The following is a 13,336-nucleotide window of genomic DNA, read 5'->3' on the forward strand; positions in this document are numbered from 1 at the left end:
TGTGGGGGATCAGGATATAAGACCCAACAGCCTGAGTGACTACATCAACTGACTCTATTCTCCAAAACCGGGTCCGTATTCTTGCTCATTTGTGCTATCACTTCAACTACACTGGTATCTTATGTACAAGAGCTTTCTCTATAGTCTATTGTCTATAGTCTCTATAGTATAGTGTTACAAACAATGGAAACTAAAATGCAAAACTGGGACAAAAACATATGCATATAACACTATGTTGCCTGCTTATATTTACATTTCTGTAGAACAACTTGTATTTCATCTCGAATCACTCCGACTTCAACTAGCAGCAGAATGTCCTTTACCCTTTGGCATTTTCTTTGTGCTAGCTACAAAACATTAAAAGTCAAAATATGAGATTAGTCACTAAGTAAAACATTGAGACTCTACAGATATCGAGCTCGGGAAATACAAAACGACAAAGTCAAAAGGTATAAGGAGGGTGCGAGGAAGACGTACTATCGTCAACATCCTTCATTTGATAGTAGTGAGGAGCAATCTCGACCAGCCACTCCGGTTTCAACTCCGTTACCTACAACGTTAAAGTCAAAAAATATAACATGAAAAAAGGATCGAGTTACATTATTAATGCTTTAATTCAAGCTTAAAACTTTCAACTTTCAAACTAAAATACTTAAATCAAATAAAATGATTATTGTTTAAAGTCACGCTCGAGTGAGGGTTTCATCCTTAGATCTAGCTCTAGTCGACGAAGTCACAACCATAACCAGTATAAGACCAGGATTGAAAATCCTAATTCTTAACTTGTTCTCAGCCCAGCGATAACTTTGTACTATTAGCCTAACCCAACACTAACCTTAAACTAATGCGCTTCTGCCCAGCCTTACATAGCCTGCATCTTTGTCTAGTGTCAACTTAACCAAAACTGATTGTGCGGAGCAATTGACATGCGTAGAACCAAATCACCCTATTTAACAAATACATCCAAAGCCGTATTCTCACAAGCAAATGCCCATCAACTACAAACTCTATAACTTGCAAATGGAGCAAAACTCCGTGTTATCAGTCATCAACATTTCAAATGAAAAGAGAGGCAAGACATTAGATTCAATAGCCTGGTTCAACATCTGGCCAATTATATAAAAGACCCAGAAAGAACACAATTTGATGATCGTTGAATATTGGAAATTAGGAATCTCGAATACATATCCTCCGTCCCATTTAGTTTACCCCATTTGCAAATGACACGGAGATTAGTGTGTAAAAGTAATAGGGTAACTAAAAATAAGAGAGGATATAAAAAATAAAATTGGTAAGATCATGTCCAAAAACAAAAATATGGTAAATTCATTGGGACAAACTAAAATGAAAATGGAGCAAGTTCACTGCAACGAAGGAGTATATTTATAAAATGCAGGCAACTACCATGTAACATTATTTCTCCACCAAAATCGAACAGAAATAGAGTCCTATGCAAAATCTTCTAATATAGCACAGCTTACCTGAGCTAAACCTGAACTAGGATGAAGGTATACAGTTTGAGCATGTTTGACTGTCCGATAAGATCCATTTTTTTGTAACCTTGCAGTGTGAGGAAAGAAGATTATGATAAATTTAATTTCAAAAATAAGCGTCTCTATGTCTGAGCATAAGGTTAGGTTAGTTCGCAGTTGCTAACAGCAAATAAAAAATTAGTCAAAAAAAGTCAAAATTATTTATTCGCCGTTAATAACTGCAAACAAAAGGGAGACAATGTCATAATGTTAGAAGGGACGGAAAAGTGGAAATTATGTTTGTTCGCGAACAACAATGTTTTTTTTTTCTGTCCCTTCTAACATTATAACATTGTCTCTTTTTTGTTCACAGTTATAACTGCAAACAAACAATTTTGACTTTGTTTTACTAATTTTTTTGTTCGCAGATAATAACTGTGAACATACTTAACCTTAGACTCGGACATAAAAAACACTTATTTTTTGAATTAAGTTTATCGAAGCTTATTTAAAAAAAATTTTTTGTTAAAATTGTTTAATTGTTTCAAATTTTCTTAAAAGTTGGTATTTGAAATTGGTAGTATAGCCTATTTGGAGTTGGTGTTATAACCTATTGTAATTGGTGTTATGACCTATTAGAGTTGGTATCTAATAGTTTATAATAGGTTATGGGTTAAAACGTCAACTCCAAATACCAACTTTGATAGGTTATAATAGCAACTTTAATAGGTTATAATATCAACTCAATAGATTATAACACCAACTCCAAATATGTTATAATACTACCAACTCCATAAAAAAATGAAATTGTCTTGTAAGTTCTCAATATATAAATTGTCTTTTAAGTTAAATATAATTGATTTAGTGATTAGTCTATTAAATTACAGATGAATTCTTTTTTATAGATCTTATTGTCTTTGTCGTTCCCCATAAATGCTTATTTTTACTAATTCTTATAAAGACTTTGTGTTTATTGATATAATGCTATAATTTAGGATATAGTATAATAAAGTATACATTGCTTCATCACTTGCCAATAAAAAATATCCAATTAGTTACTATGTGTCTTATTATTAGCATTAATTGATAACTAACCAACTATTTTTTGAGCAATGATGCATCTTAAATTGAAAATTATTCTCTAAAGTTTATTAGTTAAGTATAATATTTTGCCGTCATAAGATCTTTAGAATAACTTACCTTTTTTCAAAAGGAAATTCCAGGTGAACATCGAACTTTCATAAAATGACATTAAGCAAAACTCTTATAAATTGTCATTTGTCATTTTACAGCAAAATTATTAAATTGTATGATTATTCTTATCTTAATATTATTAGATTTGTTCAATTGTGGAACCATTTGAAAAGGTCTTCTATATTTTCATTTTCAAATCAATACATTAAAATTGGTTAATTCTAATTATCCTATATATTGCACCACATTATTATGATTTATATCAAATGATGTCATTTTCATAATTTTATACAACATAAATAAAATATTTTATAATATAAAAATTTATTTATTAAACTATATTAAATATTCGCAAATTCGCAAAAAAACCTTTAATAAAGCTGTACATCGCACGGATATTACCTATATATATTAGACTAATGTAGGTAAATAAGATTTAAGACCTAACAAAGTGACTACATCAATCGATTATACTCTTCAGAAAGGGTCCATATTCTTGCCCATTTGTGCTGTCACTTCAACTACACTGATATCTATCTAATGTAAAAGAGCTATCTCTATAGTCTATAGTCTCTTTAGTATAGTGTTCCAGATAATGGAAAATAAAATGCAAAACTGGGACAAAAATAAATTCAAACACTATGCTGCCTGCTTATATTTACATTTCTGTAAAACGACTCGGACATTTTTCGGTTTATAATTCATTATCCAAATAAATCTATTTCTTTCTTCTAACAAGCATTCTCTGTATTTCATCTCGAGTCACTCCGACTTCAACTAGCAGCAGAATGTCCTTTACCCTTTGGCATTTTCTTTGTGCTAGCTACAAAAACATTAAAAGTCAAAATACAAGATTAGTCACTAAGTAAAACATTGAGACTCCATAGGTATCAAGCTCGGGAAATACAAAACGACAAAGTCAAAAGGTATAAGGAGTGCGTGAGAAGACGTACTATCTTCAACGTCCTTCATTTGATAGTAGTGAGGAGCAATCTCGACCAGCCACTCCGGTTTCAACTCCGTTACCTACAACGTTAAAGTCCAAAAATATTACATGAAAAAAGAGATTGAGTTGCCTTTTTAATGCTTTAATTTAACTAAAAACTTTCGACTTTCAAACTAAAATACTTGAATCAAATAAAAGGATTATTGTTTAAAATCACGCTCGAGTGAGAGCTTCATCCTTAGATCCAGCTCTAATCGACGAAGTCCCAACCCTAACCACTAAAGACCAGGACTGAAAATCCTAATTCTTAACTTCTCAGCCCAGCGATAACTTTGTACTATTAGCCTAACCCAATAGTAACCTTAAACTAATGCGCTTCTGCCCAGCCATACACAGCCTGCCTCTTTGTCAAGTGTCAACTTAACCAAAACTAATTGTGCGGAGCAATTGACATGCATAGAACCAAATCACCCTCTTTAACAAATACATCCAATGCTGTATTCTCACAAACAAATCCCCATCAACTACGAACTCTATAACTTGCAAATGAAGCAAGACTCTGTTAAAAGTCATCAAGATTTCAAAAGAAATGAGAGGCAAAGACATTAGATTCAATAGCCTGGTTCAACATCCGGCCAATTATATAAAACCCCCAGAAAGAGCAAAATTTGATGAAGGTTGAATATTGGAAAATAGGAATATCAAATACATATAAATATAATCCTCCGTCCCATTTAGTTTACCCCATTTGCAAATGACACGGAGATTTGTGGGTAAAAGTAGCGGGGTACTCAGAAATGAGAGAGAGAATATAGAAAATAAACGTGGTCAGATTATGTCCAAAAACAAAAATATGGTAAATTCATTGGGACGAACTAAAATGAAAAATGGAGCAAGTTCATTGCGACGAAGGAGTATATTTTAAAATTGAACAAAGATTGTCGTGCCAATACAAGTTTTAATTGAAATATACAATATAGTTTAAAGCATCAAGCCACTAAACCGTAAAGGAATGCAACAACGACTACAACGACTAGAATTTTTTTTGAACTTTTGGTTATAAAAGAGAGGCCAAGTCCCAAACCATTGAGCATTTCTAGCCTTTAGTTAAAACATAGGGAAGAACAGTGAGCATGAAATCCTGCTAAGTAAATGTCGCTAGAACGATGAGGATGAAATCTTGCTAAGTAAAAGTCACTAAAACTATGAATCTTGGCTGCCATTTTCCTTGAACTTTTTAATTATACTTTGTGCTGAGTTAGTATCATCTTTTTTTTTTTAGAAAGGGGGTAGTATCATCTAAGTACATTGAATAAGGATCAAATTGTGTTGGAGCAAGTTTAAGTAAAAACACATTTTGGGATGCTTTATATGATTTCTTCCTTAGGGGCGATTAAAAAAACAAAGCCTTCACTTTCTACCTAAGGGTTTTAATCGGAGAAAATAATTTTAAAATTAAATTAGAAAAACTTGAATCTAAAATGTCAACTTTAGGTGATCAAATTCTAGTAATTCCACCTTTCATTTATTTCATTTTAAAATCGCACATTTAACGTCGTCTTCCCATTAAGGTCTAAATGACCTACAACCTGTTGTGCTAAAACCTTCAATTCCACTCTAGAAAATTAAAGACTCTGTGTGCTCCCTCTTAATAATGTTCGGATCCACATTATAACTATTTGGGTCCTTTCAGTTGAATTTCTTAGATCTTTAAAGGGAATAAAATAGTTAAAGGAAGATTTTTCAAAAAACTAAACAAAAGATGAGAATTTTAAATCAACCCACCAAGACCGAGATTTTTATTCAAATTTTCCCAAAAAATAAATTATGAGGACCTCCGGGGGCTGAAGAACTTACTTGTCGCATATATTCCTTAGTTGTTAGAACAAGCTCATGGTATACAACCCATCTTGGTAGTGGCTCCATCTGTTTGCAAAGAAAATTAGAAACCAATGGTTCAATTACAAGAAATAATTCTAAATTCTATAAGAGGCTTAGAGAAACAAAGGAACCTAAGGGGAATACAAAGAAATTTAAATAGAACATAAAAAGAACAAAAGAAAAAAGCAATCTGTCGTGCAACGATATGTATTGTAAGAAATGCATACAAAAACATCCGAAATATGTCTAGACAAACCCAAATGAAAGCCCTACTTCTCTCTTTCTTTTGGCTCGGAAAGGGAGGGAGGAATGAATTTGGTTATTCCCAGCCGCTCAGACAGTTGGACTTGGAGGCTCATTAGCTCTTTGAAAATTAAAATGGCTTCAATGGTCATCTTTGATCACTCTCTTCTACTAGGAAGTACAATATCCGCAATGGTTGCAATTGGTTTCAGGGTAACTCCTTTCGAATTCTAGTTTATGGTTTCAGGGACATTGAAATAGATTTGATGTTCATAGCATAATTTTAGTTTATGGTTGCTTGTATTTATCCGGTTCAAAACAAGGGCATTCATAATTTCTAACCGAGACCAATGATGAGAAGTACAGTCCGCTCAATCCTGAGACACTCCATCTTTTCTTCTTTTTTGGCCCTTTAGCTTCTCTATTCTCACATGCTTATGGTTATTCATGAATATTTTTCGGCCAAACAAGAACTAAATTTCTCCATACTGCAAAAAGTTTTCAAGCAGTCCTCTCCCTCACAAAATAAATATCTTTGAAATCTTAACAGCACAGTGGTATGAGTAAGTAGAACAATAACTGTAAAATAATTTCTATGTTTAAGGAATAAAAGGGTAAAAAAGCATCATTTGATTTCATTCCAAATCATCAATTTTAAAAGGATTTCTTTTTAGTAAGAAATCAAATGGACAATATCATTATCCAAATGAGGGAAAATGGACATCTTTCTTCCTCTTCCATCCCTTCTTTTCCAACCTCTACATATTTCTTTTCATTCTCTTCCACCCCACCCCTTTCTTTCCTTTCTTTACTAAATGGCTATCTGTAAACAGATTAGCCAAGATCGTAATCAAAACAACCTTTATCAATGAATACAAGACCGATACTATGGGACGTTCGAGTCTCCCTAACACTCCTAAGTATGGGACGTTCAAGTCTCCCAAACACTCGTAAGTGTTTCCACCTCTCTCTCTAGATATTTTTCCTCCCCCCAAATATCCCATACTCCCCTCTATTTTAAGAGATGGGATGGGAAATACAAATAAGAATAAAGGCTATTAAAAGACCAACTAACACAACAACCTAAAATACATCTCTAACTAATTTTTATTCATTTACATTATTTAAGACCCTATGAGTATGCCATGTATGACACTATCCAAACACGCCGTAATCCAGTTTACACAACAAAAGTTCATGAAATAATGTATATAAAAATTCTGATTAAATGAATTGAAACTACCAATAAAATGCAGGCAACTACCATGTAACATTATTTCTCCACCTAAATCGAACAGAAATAGAGTCCTATGCGAAATCTTCTAATATAGCACAGCTTACCTGAGCTAAACCTGAACTAGGATGAAGGTATACAGTCTGAGGATGTTTGACTGTCCGATAAGATCCATTTTTTTGTAACCTTGCAGTGTGAGGAAAGAAACCCGCTGTGATTGCTTTCTTTATTGCTTCCAAATCATTAAGGCTAGATATCACTTCAATTTCGACCCTCTCCAAAAGTCCCTCGAGTTGATCTCTTATATCCCTTGCTCGTTTCATGCTCCTGACCTAAATATACAACATATCAAGCATCTTAAACAATCAGCCATCGAATCAATACCAATAGAGTTGTGAAAATACAACTTTTATTGGAATGCGATAACACTACAACTTAATTAGATCATAAGAAAAATTTATAACCTGCTCATAAGATGACAAAGATGAAAGTTCACCTGAACATAATTCTCAAAGCACCACATACTTCCATAGTCACAAGACTTCCAATCATTGTAAACCTAGCAAAAGAGTACAAGTGTGCATTATAAAATACGAAATTGGAGTACTCTAGGATTAGAATCGACAAACTATGATCTTGGATCAGATTAGTGTCAGACATTATCTGTATAAATAAGACTATGGCATGTTATTTGAGCTTTCACACAAAAGAAGTACTTAAGACTGGTTCTATCCATGAAAAACTATGATGTCAATGCACAAACATTATACAAGATACAAAGTTTTTCTCGCATGAACACCATTTCTGAGTTTCGTCCTAGTAACATGCATTGTACTTTCTTTAAGTTTCAGAACACAAAATAAATCAAATTTTTGTAGTATAGGATGAAAGCAAATTATAGTTAACTGCAATATACCTTAAGAAGTGAAATATGATCCCCAACATTTCCCTCGTGGAATCTCATCCTTGCAGTGTCTGCATGAACTTGTTTATCTTTTGGACGGTAAAAAATTGAATTTCCAATAGAAAGCATGGCTGCAATTGTAATTATTTCATCTGAGCATTTATACTTCTCAGACGCGACAATCATTTTAGATAACATAGGATCAAGAGGAAATTCAGCCATTCTTCTCCCAACTTTAGTCAATTCACCTAGCTTATTCAGAGCGCCAAGTGCGTAAAGCAACTCAAGAGCTTTCAGTAATGCTTCAGATGGTGGTGGGTCCATGAAATCAAAATTCAAAAGGTCGTGAATTCCTAGACTTTTAAGGGAAAGCACAACATTTGCAAGATTCGTTCGCTGAATTTCTGGCACAGTATTATCCTCCAAATCCTGGTAGTAATTGTAAGCAGTATACAATCTGTAACACTTTCCTGGACCAGTTCGCCCAGATCGACCTGCACGTTGATTTGCTGATGCTTTGGAGATGGGAGTCACCAGTAATGACTCCATCCCTGTTCGTGGATTATAAGACTTCATCTTGACGAATCCTGGATCTACTACATACTTAATCCCATCGATCGTCAAAGACGTTTCTGCAATATTTGTGGCCAACACAACTTTACGTGCCCCTTCAGGAGTAGGTTCAAATATCTTGGCCTGCATATCTGTTGGTAAGTTCGCATAGATGGGACAAATAATCAGTTCAGCAATCTTTGTGCCAAGACCCCTGGTCCTTTGCTTCAATATTTCTTCGGCTGTTTCAATCTCTTCTTGGCCAGTGAAAAATATTAAAACATCACCAGGTGGTTGAGTTACATGTATTTGCAATGTTGTAACGATTGCTGCATCCAGATAATCTGCCTCAGGTGCTTTAGTGTAGTGTATCTCAACAGGGTAGCGTCTCCCAGGAATTTTAAAAATTGGAGCAGAATCAAAATAGTCACTGAACTTTTCAGCATCAAGAGTTGCACTGGAAATGAGTAACTTCAAATCTGGCCGAAAGCGAGCAACATCCTATCACATGAAAGCACTTGTGTAAGTATGTATATAACGGCATAAGTACAAACACACTTCAAATCTGTGTTTTGCAATATCCCTCCAATTAGATTCCAAAACAACCGCCCTCCCAAAAAAAAATATTTTAAAATTTCAATATTTCGAGTATAAACTCATTTATCATTTCCTCAACCTCCTCCGATTTATTCAATTCTTTAAAATCATTAGATACTCACGAATAAATACAAATTTAAACCAAAATATTCATGGTTTCTAAACTTAGTTCAAGAAAACTGGTATAAGTTCAGCATTATGAGTTGAGCATTTTGATTTTCGGAATGTTACTCAAGAAAACCAAACTCTTCAATCTTCAATTTTTTTTGCCCCATAGAGTACAGTTCTTAAGTTTTAATTCTTTGCCCCAAGAAATGGAAGTATTTAATGGGAGAGGCAACAACAATAAGGAAAATTGGGTAGTTCATTATCTTTGTCTACCTCATTTGTGATTGACACAGAGTAAATACATCTAATAAAGAGCATAGTGCAAAAATGTGGCAACAATTGCGATCACGGTAACAGAACAGTGATATGTTTATCATAACGCTTAAATATTAGTCAAATGCATGAGATATCCCTTATACGGCCCAAAATGCGGCTTTTTTTACTCCTTTATAAAGCGTGAACTACCAGTTTGATTTTTTTATAGAAACCATTACAACGCAGCCGATGCGATGTGGTGCGACTTAGTTTTTTCTTTATGGTACAAAGTAACTCTTTTACGACAAAAAAGATTAATCGGTTAAAAACTTGCATCAGCAAATCCAAGTCATCACACCAAACTATTTTTTCGAAATCATTTGACCTGTGCTTTTGTAAAATGCCTTGTTGAATTCTTACAAAAAAATTGGCTTTCAGATACATAACACACAAAATTTACCAAGAAAAAGGTAATTTCTAGCTATACACTCAAGTCAAACGGAAGGAATAATAAAAGTATTTAATGAAGGAATATGTTTTAAAATGAAAATTGTTTTAAAATTCAAAATTATAAAACATGGTTCCACATGTCATAAACTAATGATTTCAAGAAGTGATCTTGATCAAATTTTCATTTTAAAAATCTATATACAACACCTGGAAATCATATCACTGAGCAAACAAACTCCATCAAATACCAATATGTGACCATCGCACAAGTCAGAATTTGAGAATATTATTCGAGAGTTTGCTCTTACCTTAACCAAACCGAATAATATGTCCGTAGAAAGTGTCCTCTCGTGCGCTTCATCCACCATGATAACACTAGAGAAAAAAGATGCATCAGATGAATACTAGGTAAATGTACAAAAGAATAGAGCTTTACTACGTGTGTATCAAACAAGTCACCTGTAGCTAGCAAGATCTGGCTCACCAAGGAATTCTCGGAGAAGCATACCATCGGTCATATACTTAAGAAGTGTCTTCTCAGATGTGCAATCTTCAAATCGAATGGAATAACCCACCTGTGCGTAATTGAAAACTCGATTAGCAATAAAAAAACAGGTCACACTAATTAACTCAACTTGACATTTCGCCATTTTAACTTGACACTCATAAGAACCTTCATTCTCTTCACACTTCCATTATAAGAGGTGCTCTAATACGCTGTATGAATTATCAGAATTAGGTTTTAAGGGCAAGTATTAAGTAACAATTGATAGCAAAAATTAGATTTGCATTTTTCATTTGCTTTCTTTTTCTTACTCCTTACGAGATTTCAACTTACTTTCTTTTCTTTATTTTTAAAATTTTTTTCTATCTATTTGGCAATCCTTGATAAAAATTTGGAAATCCTTTAAAATAGGACGGATGTATGATGATAGCATACTAAAGATTTTTTTTTTTACATGGTTTTGAAGGTGAACTGGTCGATAAAGCTTTACTAGGTATCTATGGTAGTATGGGCTTGGAATTGTTGAATTGATTTAGGATTTTTTATAATATTGATGTGTTTACTAGAGGAAAGGAATGATGATGGCATTGGACACCTATCCTTATCGGATAAATTGCAACAAAGTAAATAAAGTATAAAGGGATCCCAATATATACTCATAACAAAGATATAGTCATTTACATGACTAACATTAGTGTGCCACATAGCACATATATACGGTTATGGTGATGGTCGTGTGCCATGCGAATGGTTTCACTTTACGGCCTATATTTGCAGTAAATTCAAAAATCTTTATAATACAGTTGTAATACGATGATACATATGCGATTTTGCATTATGGTGTGCCATGCTTAATTGCATATAATTATAGAGGAGTTGAATTCTCTCTGAGGGCTATAGTGTATGTTGCAAGTAGAAACCCACTTTTGGATTTGGTTTAGTATTTGTGATAACAAAAACTTGATTATGTCTTGTTTTATTAAACTTAAAAAAGAAAACATGAAAGGATTCCAATGAGCCCTTAGCTATTTCCTTTTGTTTCAAGGTTGATTATTTTGGGGAAGTGACATACTAGAAATAGTCAGTATGTCAATTCCAGCCAAAAGAAATTTAAGAGAAGAAATTTTAATATTTGACAATCACTATGTTCATTAAATTAGGATGTCATCGAATATTTTTTGACCATATAATTGTCTGTATATAAAAATCTTTTACTTGTATTTAAAACTTAATATCATTAATTTTAATACCCAGATGTCGTTATGAGTGTCAGAATTGGTATGTATTCAAGTGTGGGATCCAACAAATTTACAATTTCAAAAGATGGACCCTATTTGAGATTTAGACATGGGTGTCGGGCATGGAAAGTGACATAAAAGACTACATAAGGGAGGGATCAACTATAGATACTATATTTATTTCCATCGTGAATGGACTTGATTTAAAAGAACCTTCAATTAGCAATTTAGCAAGTTGAACCTAACATTAAGTCAGCCATATTATTCATTGAGTGAAATCCTAAACCCACTTTAAAAATCTATACCTTTTCCTCATTCAGTTTTTGGTGTGGAGACTAGTGTCAACTAATTTGATGTCTTATATAGCATATAAATAAGCAATTCATCCAAAAAGAAATTGAACTAAATTTGCTTGGTCAGGTCATAATTCTCAGAGTTGTTAGTAAATAAATTTAAACGAGTGAAATCCTATATTTGATTAAATATAAAACATTATTGTTATGTAATCTGCGAGGAAATTCTGAGAAGCCGCCTTATGTAATTGTGACAGAATGGTTCTGTCAAGGGCAAAAGCTGCTGGAAATATTATCTAACAAGAACAAATGACAAAGAATTAGACAAAGAATTCACACAGTATTCGAGCTACTGCAGGCTCCTAATCCAACTTTCTTCATTTCTTCTTAGACAAAAAAACATAATATGTACAATATTGGTCTTATATCGGAGTCAAACACAAGACCCATTAAGACATCTCATCAAAATATCTAATGACAAACTATTTACATGACAGCTGACACTTTATTTCTATTCCTCCTTTGATAAGTTTTGAGGGCCGATTAGACCGGTAGCCCATTCATGACAATACCCCCTACCAAAACATTCACCTTGTCCTCAAGGTGAAAAAGAGGATAGGTGGTCAAAAATGTGGAACAGTCTTCCCATGTAGCATCAGAAGGATCCAACCCCTCCCAAAGAACCAATATCTCCTTTACTCCCGAGGGTGACAAGCGCACTTCAATGACATCCAAAGGTTGGGCAGCCAACTCTAATTCCTCTGTGACAGGAGGTGCTTTGGTCGAAGATGCCGAAGCTCCAGAGGAAGCTTTCAATTGAGAAACATGGAACACGGGATGAACACGACAATCACGAGGTAATTCTAGCTTATATGCAACGGTGCCCACTCTTTGAATGACCTTGTAGGGACCATAGAAATGCAAACCCAGCTTTTGATTTGAACGTTTTGCTAAGGAACGCTGCTTATAAGGTTGTAGTTTTAAGTACAAAAAGTCCCCAACCTGAAATTCAACCTCCCGGCGCTTCTAGTCAGCTTGTTGCTTCATCCTCAATTGTGCTTTCATCATATTGAACTTTAAATCCTCTAACATAATATTCCGCTCTTGTAACAGTTGATCCAAAGAGTCTACAGGAGTCGATTGCTGTCCCACTCTCATAAAATGCGGAGGTACACGACCGTACAAAGCTTGACAGGGAGACATGTTGATCGACAAGTGGGGGGGAGGTGTTTTAACTAAATTCAGCCCAATGTATCCATTGTGCCCACTTCTTTGGCTGTCCATTTACAAAACAATGAAGGTATGTTTCAACGACCTTATTTACAATCTCCGATTGACTATCGGTTTGGGGATGAAACACCGTGCTATGCAATAACTGTGTTTGTTGAAGCCGAAAAAGTTCACGCCAAAAGATACTCATAAAAATCTTGTCCCGATCGGAGACAATGGAAGTAAGAAAGCATG

General features: G+C 34.1%; 1 protein-coding gene across 5 annotated transcripts in view; it reads right to left on the bottom strand.

Moving 5' to 3' along the window:
- Positions 1 to 2,973: 2,973 nt before the first annotated feature.
- LOC130825587 (pre-mRNA-splicing factor ATP-dependent RNA helicase DEAH1) overlaps positions 2,974 to 13,336 on the bottom strand; it is a 35,113-nt gene continuing 24,750 nt past the window's right edge. For 4 of the 5 annotated variants that reach the window (XM_057690884.1, XM_057690881.1, XM_057690882.1 and 1 more), the window contains 8 exons: positions 10,296 to 10,411; positions 10,145 to 10,211; positions 7,887 to 8,927; positions 7,467 to 7,529; positions 7,078 to 7,302; positions 5,470 to 5,538; positions 3,620 to 3,692; positions 2,974 to 3,489 (listed from right to left, as the gene is read on the bottom strand). In XM_057690884.1, coding sequence (XP_057546867.1) covers positions 3,440 to 3,489; positions 3,620 to 3,692; positions 5,470 to 5,538; positions 7,078 to 7,302; positions 7,467 to 7,529; positions 7,887 to 8,927; positions 10,145 to 10,211; positions 10,296 to 10,411 — 1,704 coding nt within the window. In that variant the 3' untranslated portion in view covers positions 2,974 to 3,439. Of the gene's footprint in view, positions 3,490 to 3,619; positions 3,693 to 5,469; positions 5,539 to 7,077; positions 7,303 to 7,434; positions 7,530 to 7,886; positions 8,928 to 10,144; positions 10,212 to 10,295; positions 10,412 to 13,336 lie in introns of those variants that run through there. The other variant, XM_057690885.1, reaches the window with a different exon arrangement.

The sequence above is a fragment of the Amaranthus tricolor genome, chromosome 10, assembly GCF_026212465.1.
Source record: "Amaranthus tricolor cultivar Red isolate AtriRed21 chromosome 10, ASM2621246v1, whole genome shotgun sequence".
In the NCBI taxonomy this organism is placed as follows: Eukaryota; Viridiplantae; Streptophyta; class Magnoliopsida; order Caryophyllales; family Amaranthaceae; genus Amaranthus; species Amaranthus tricolor.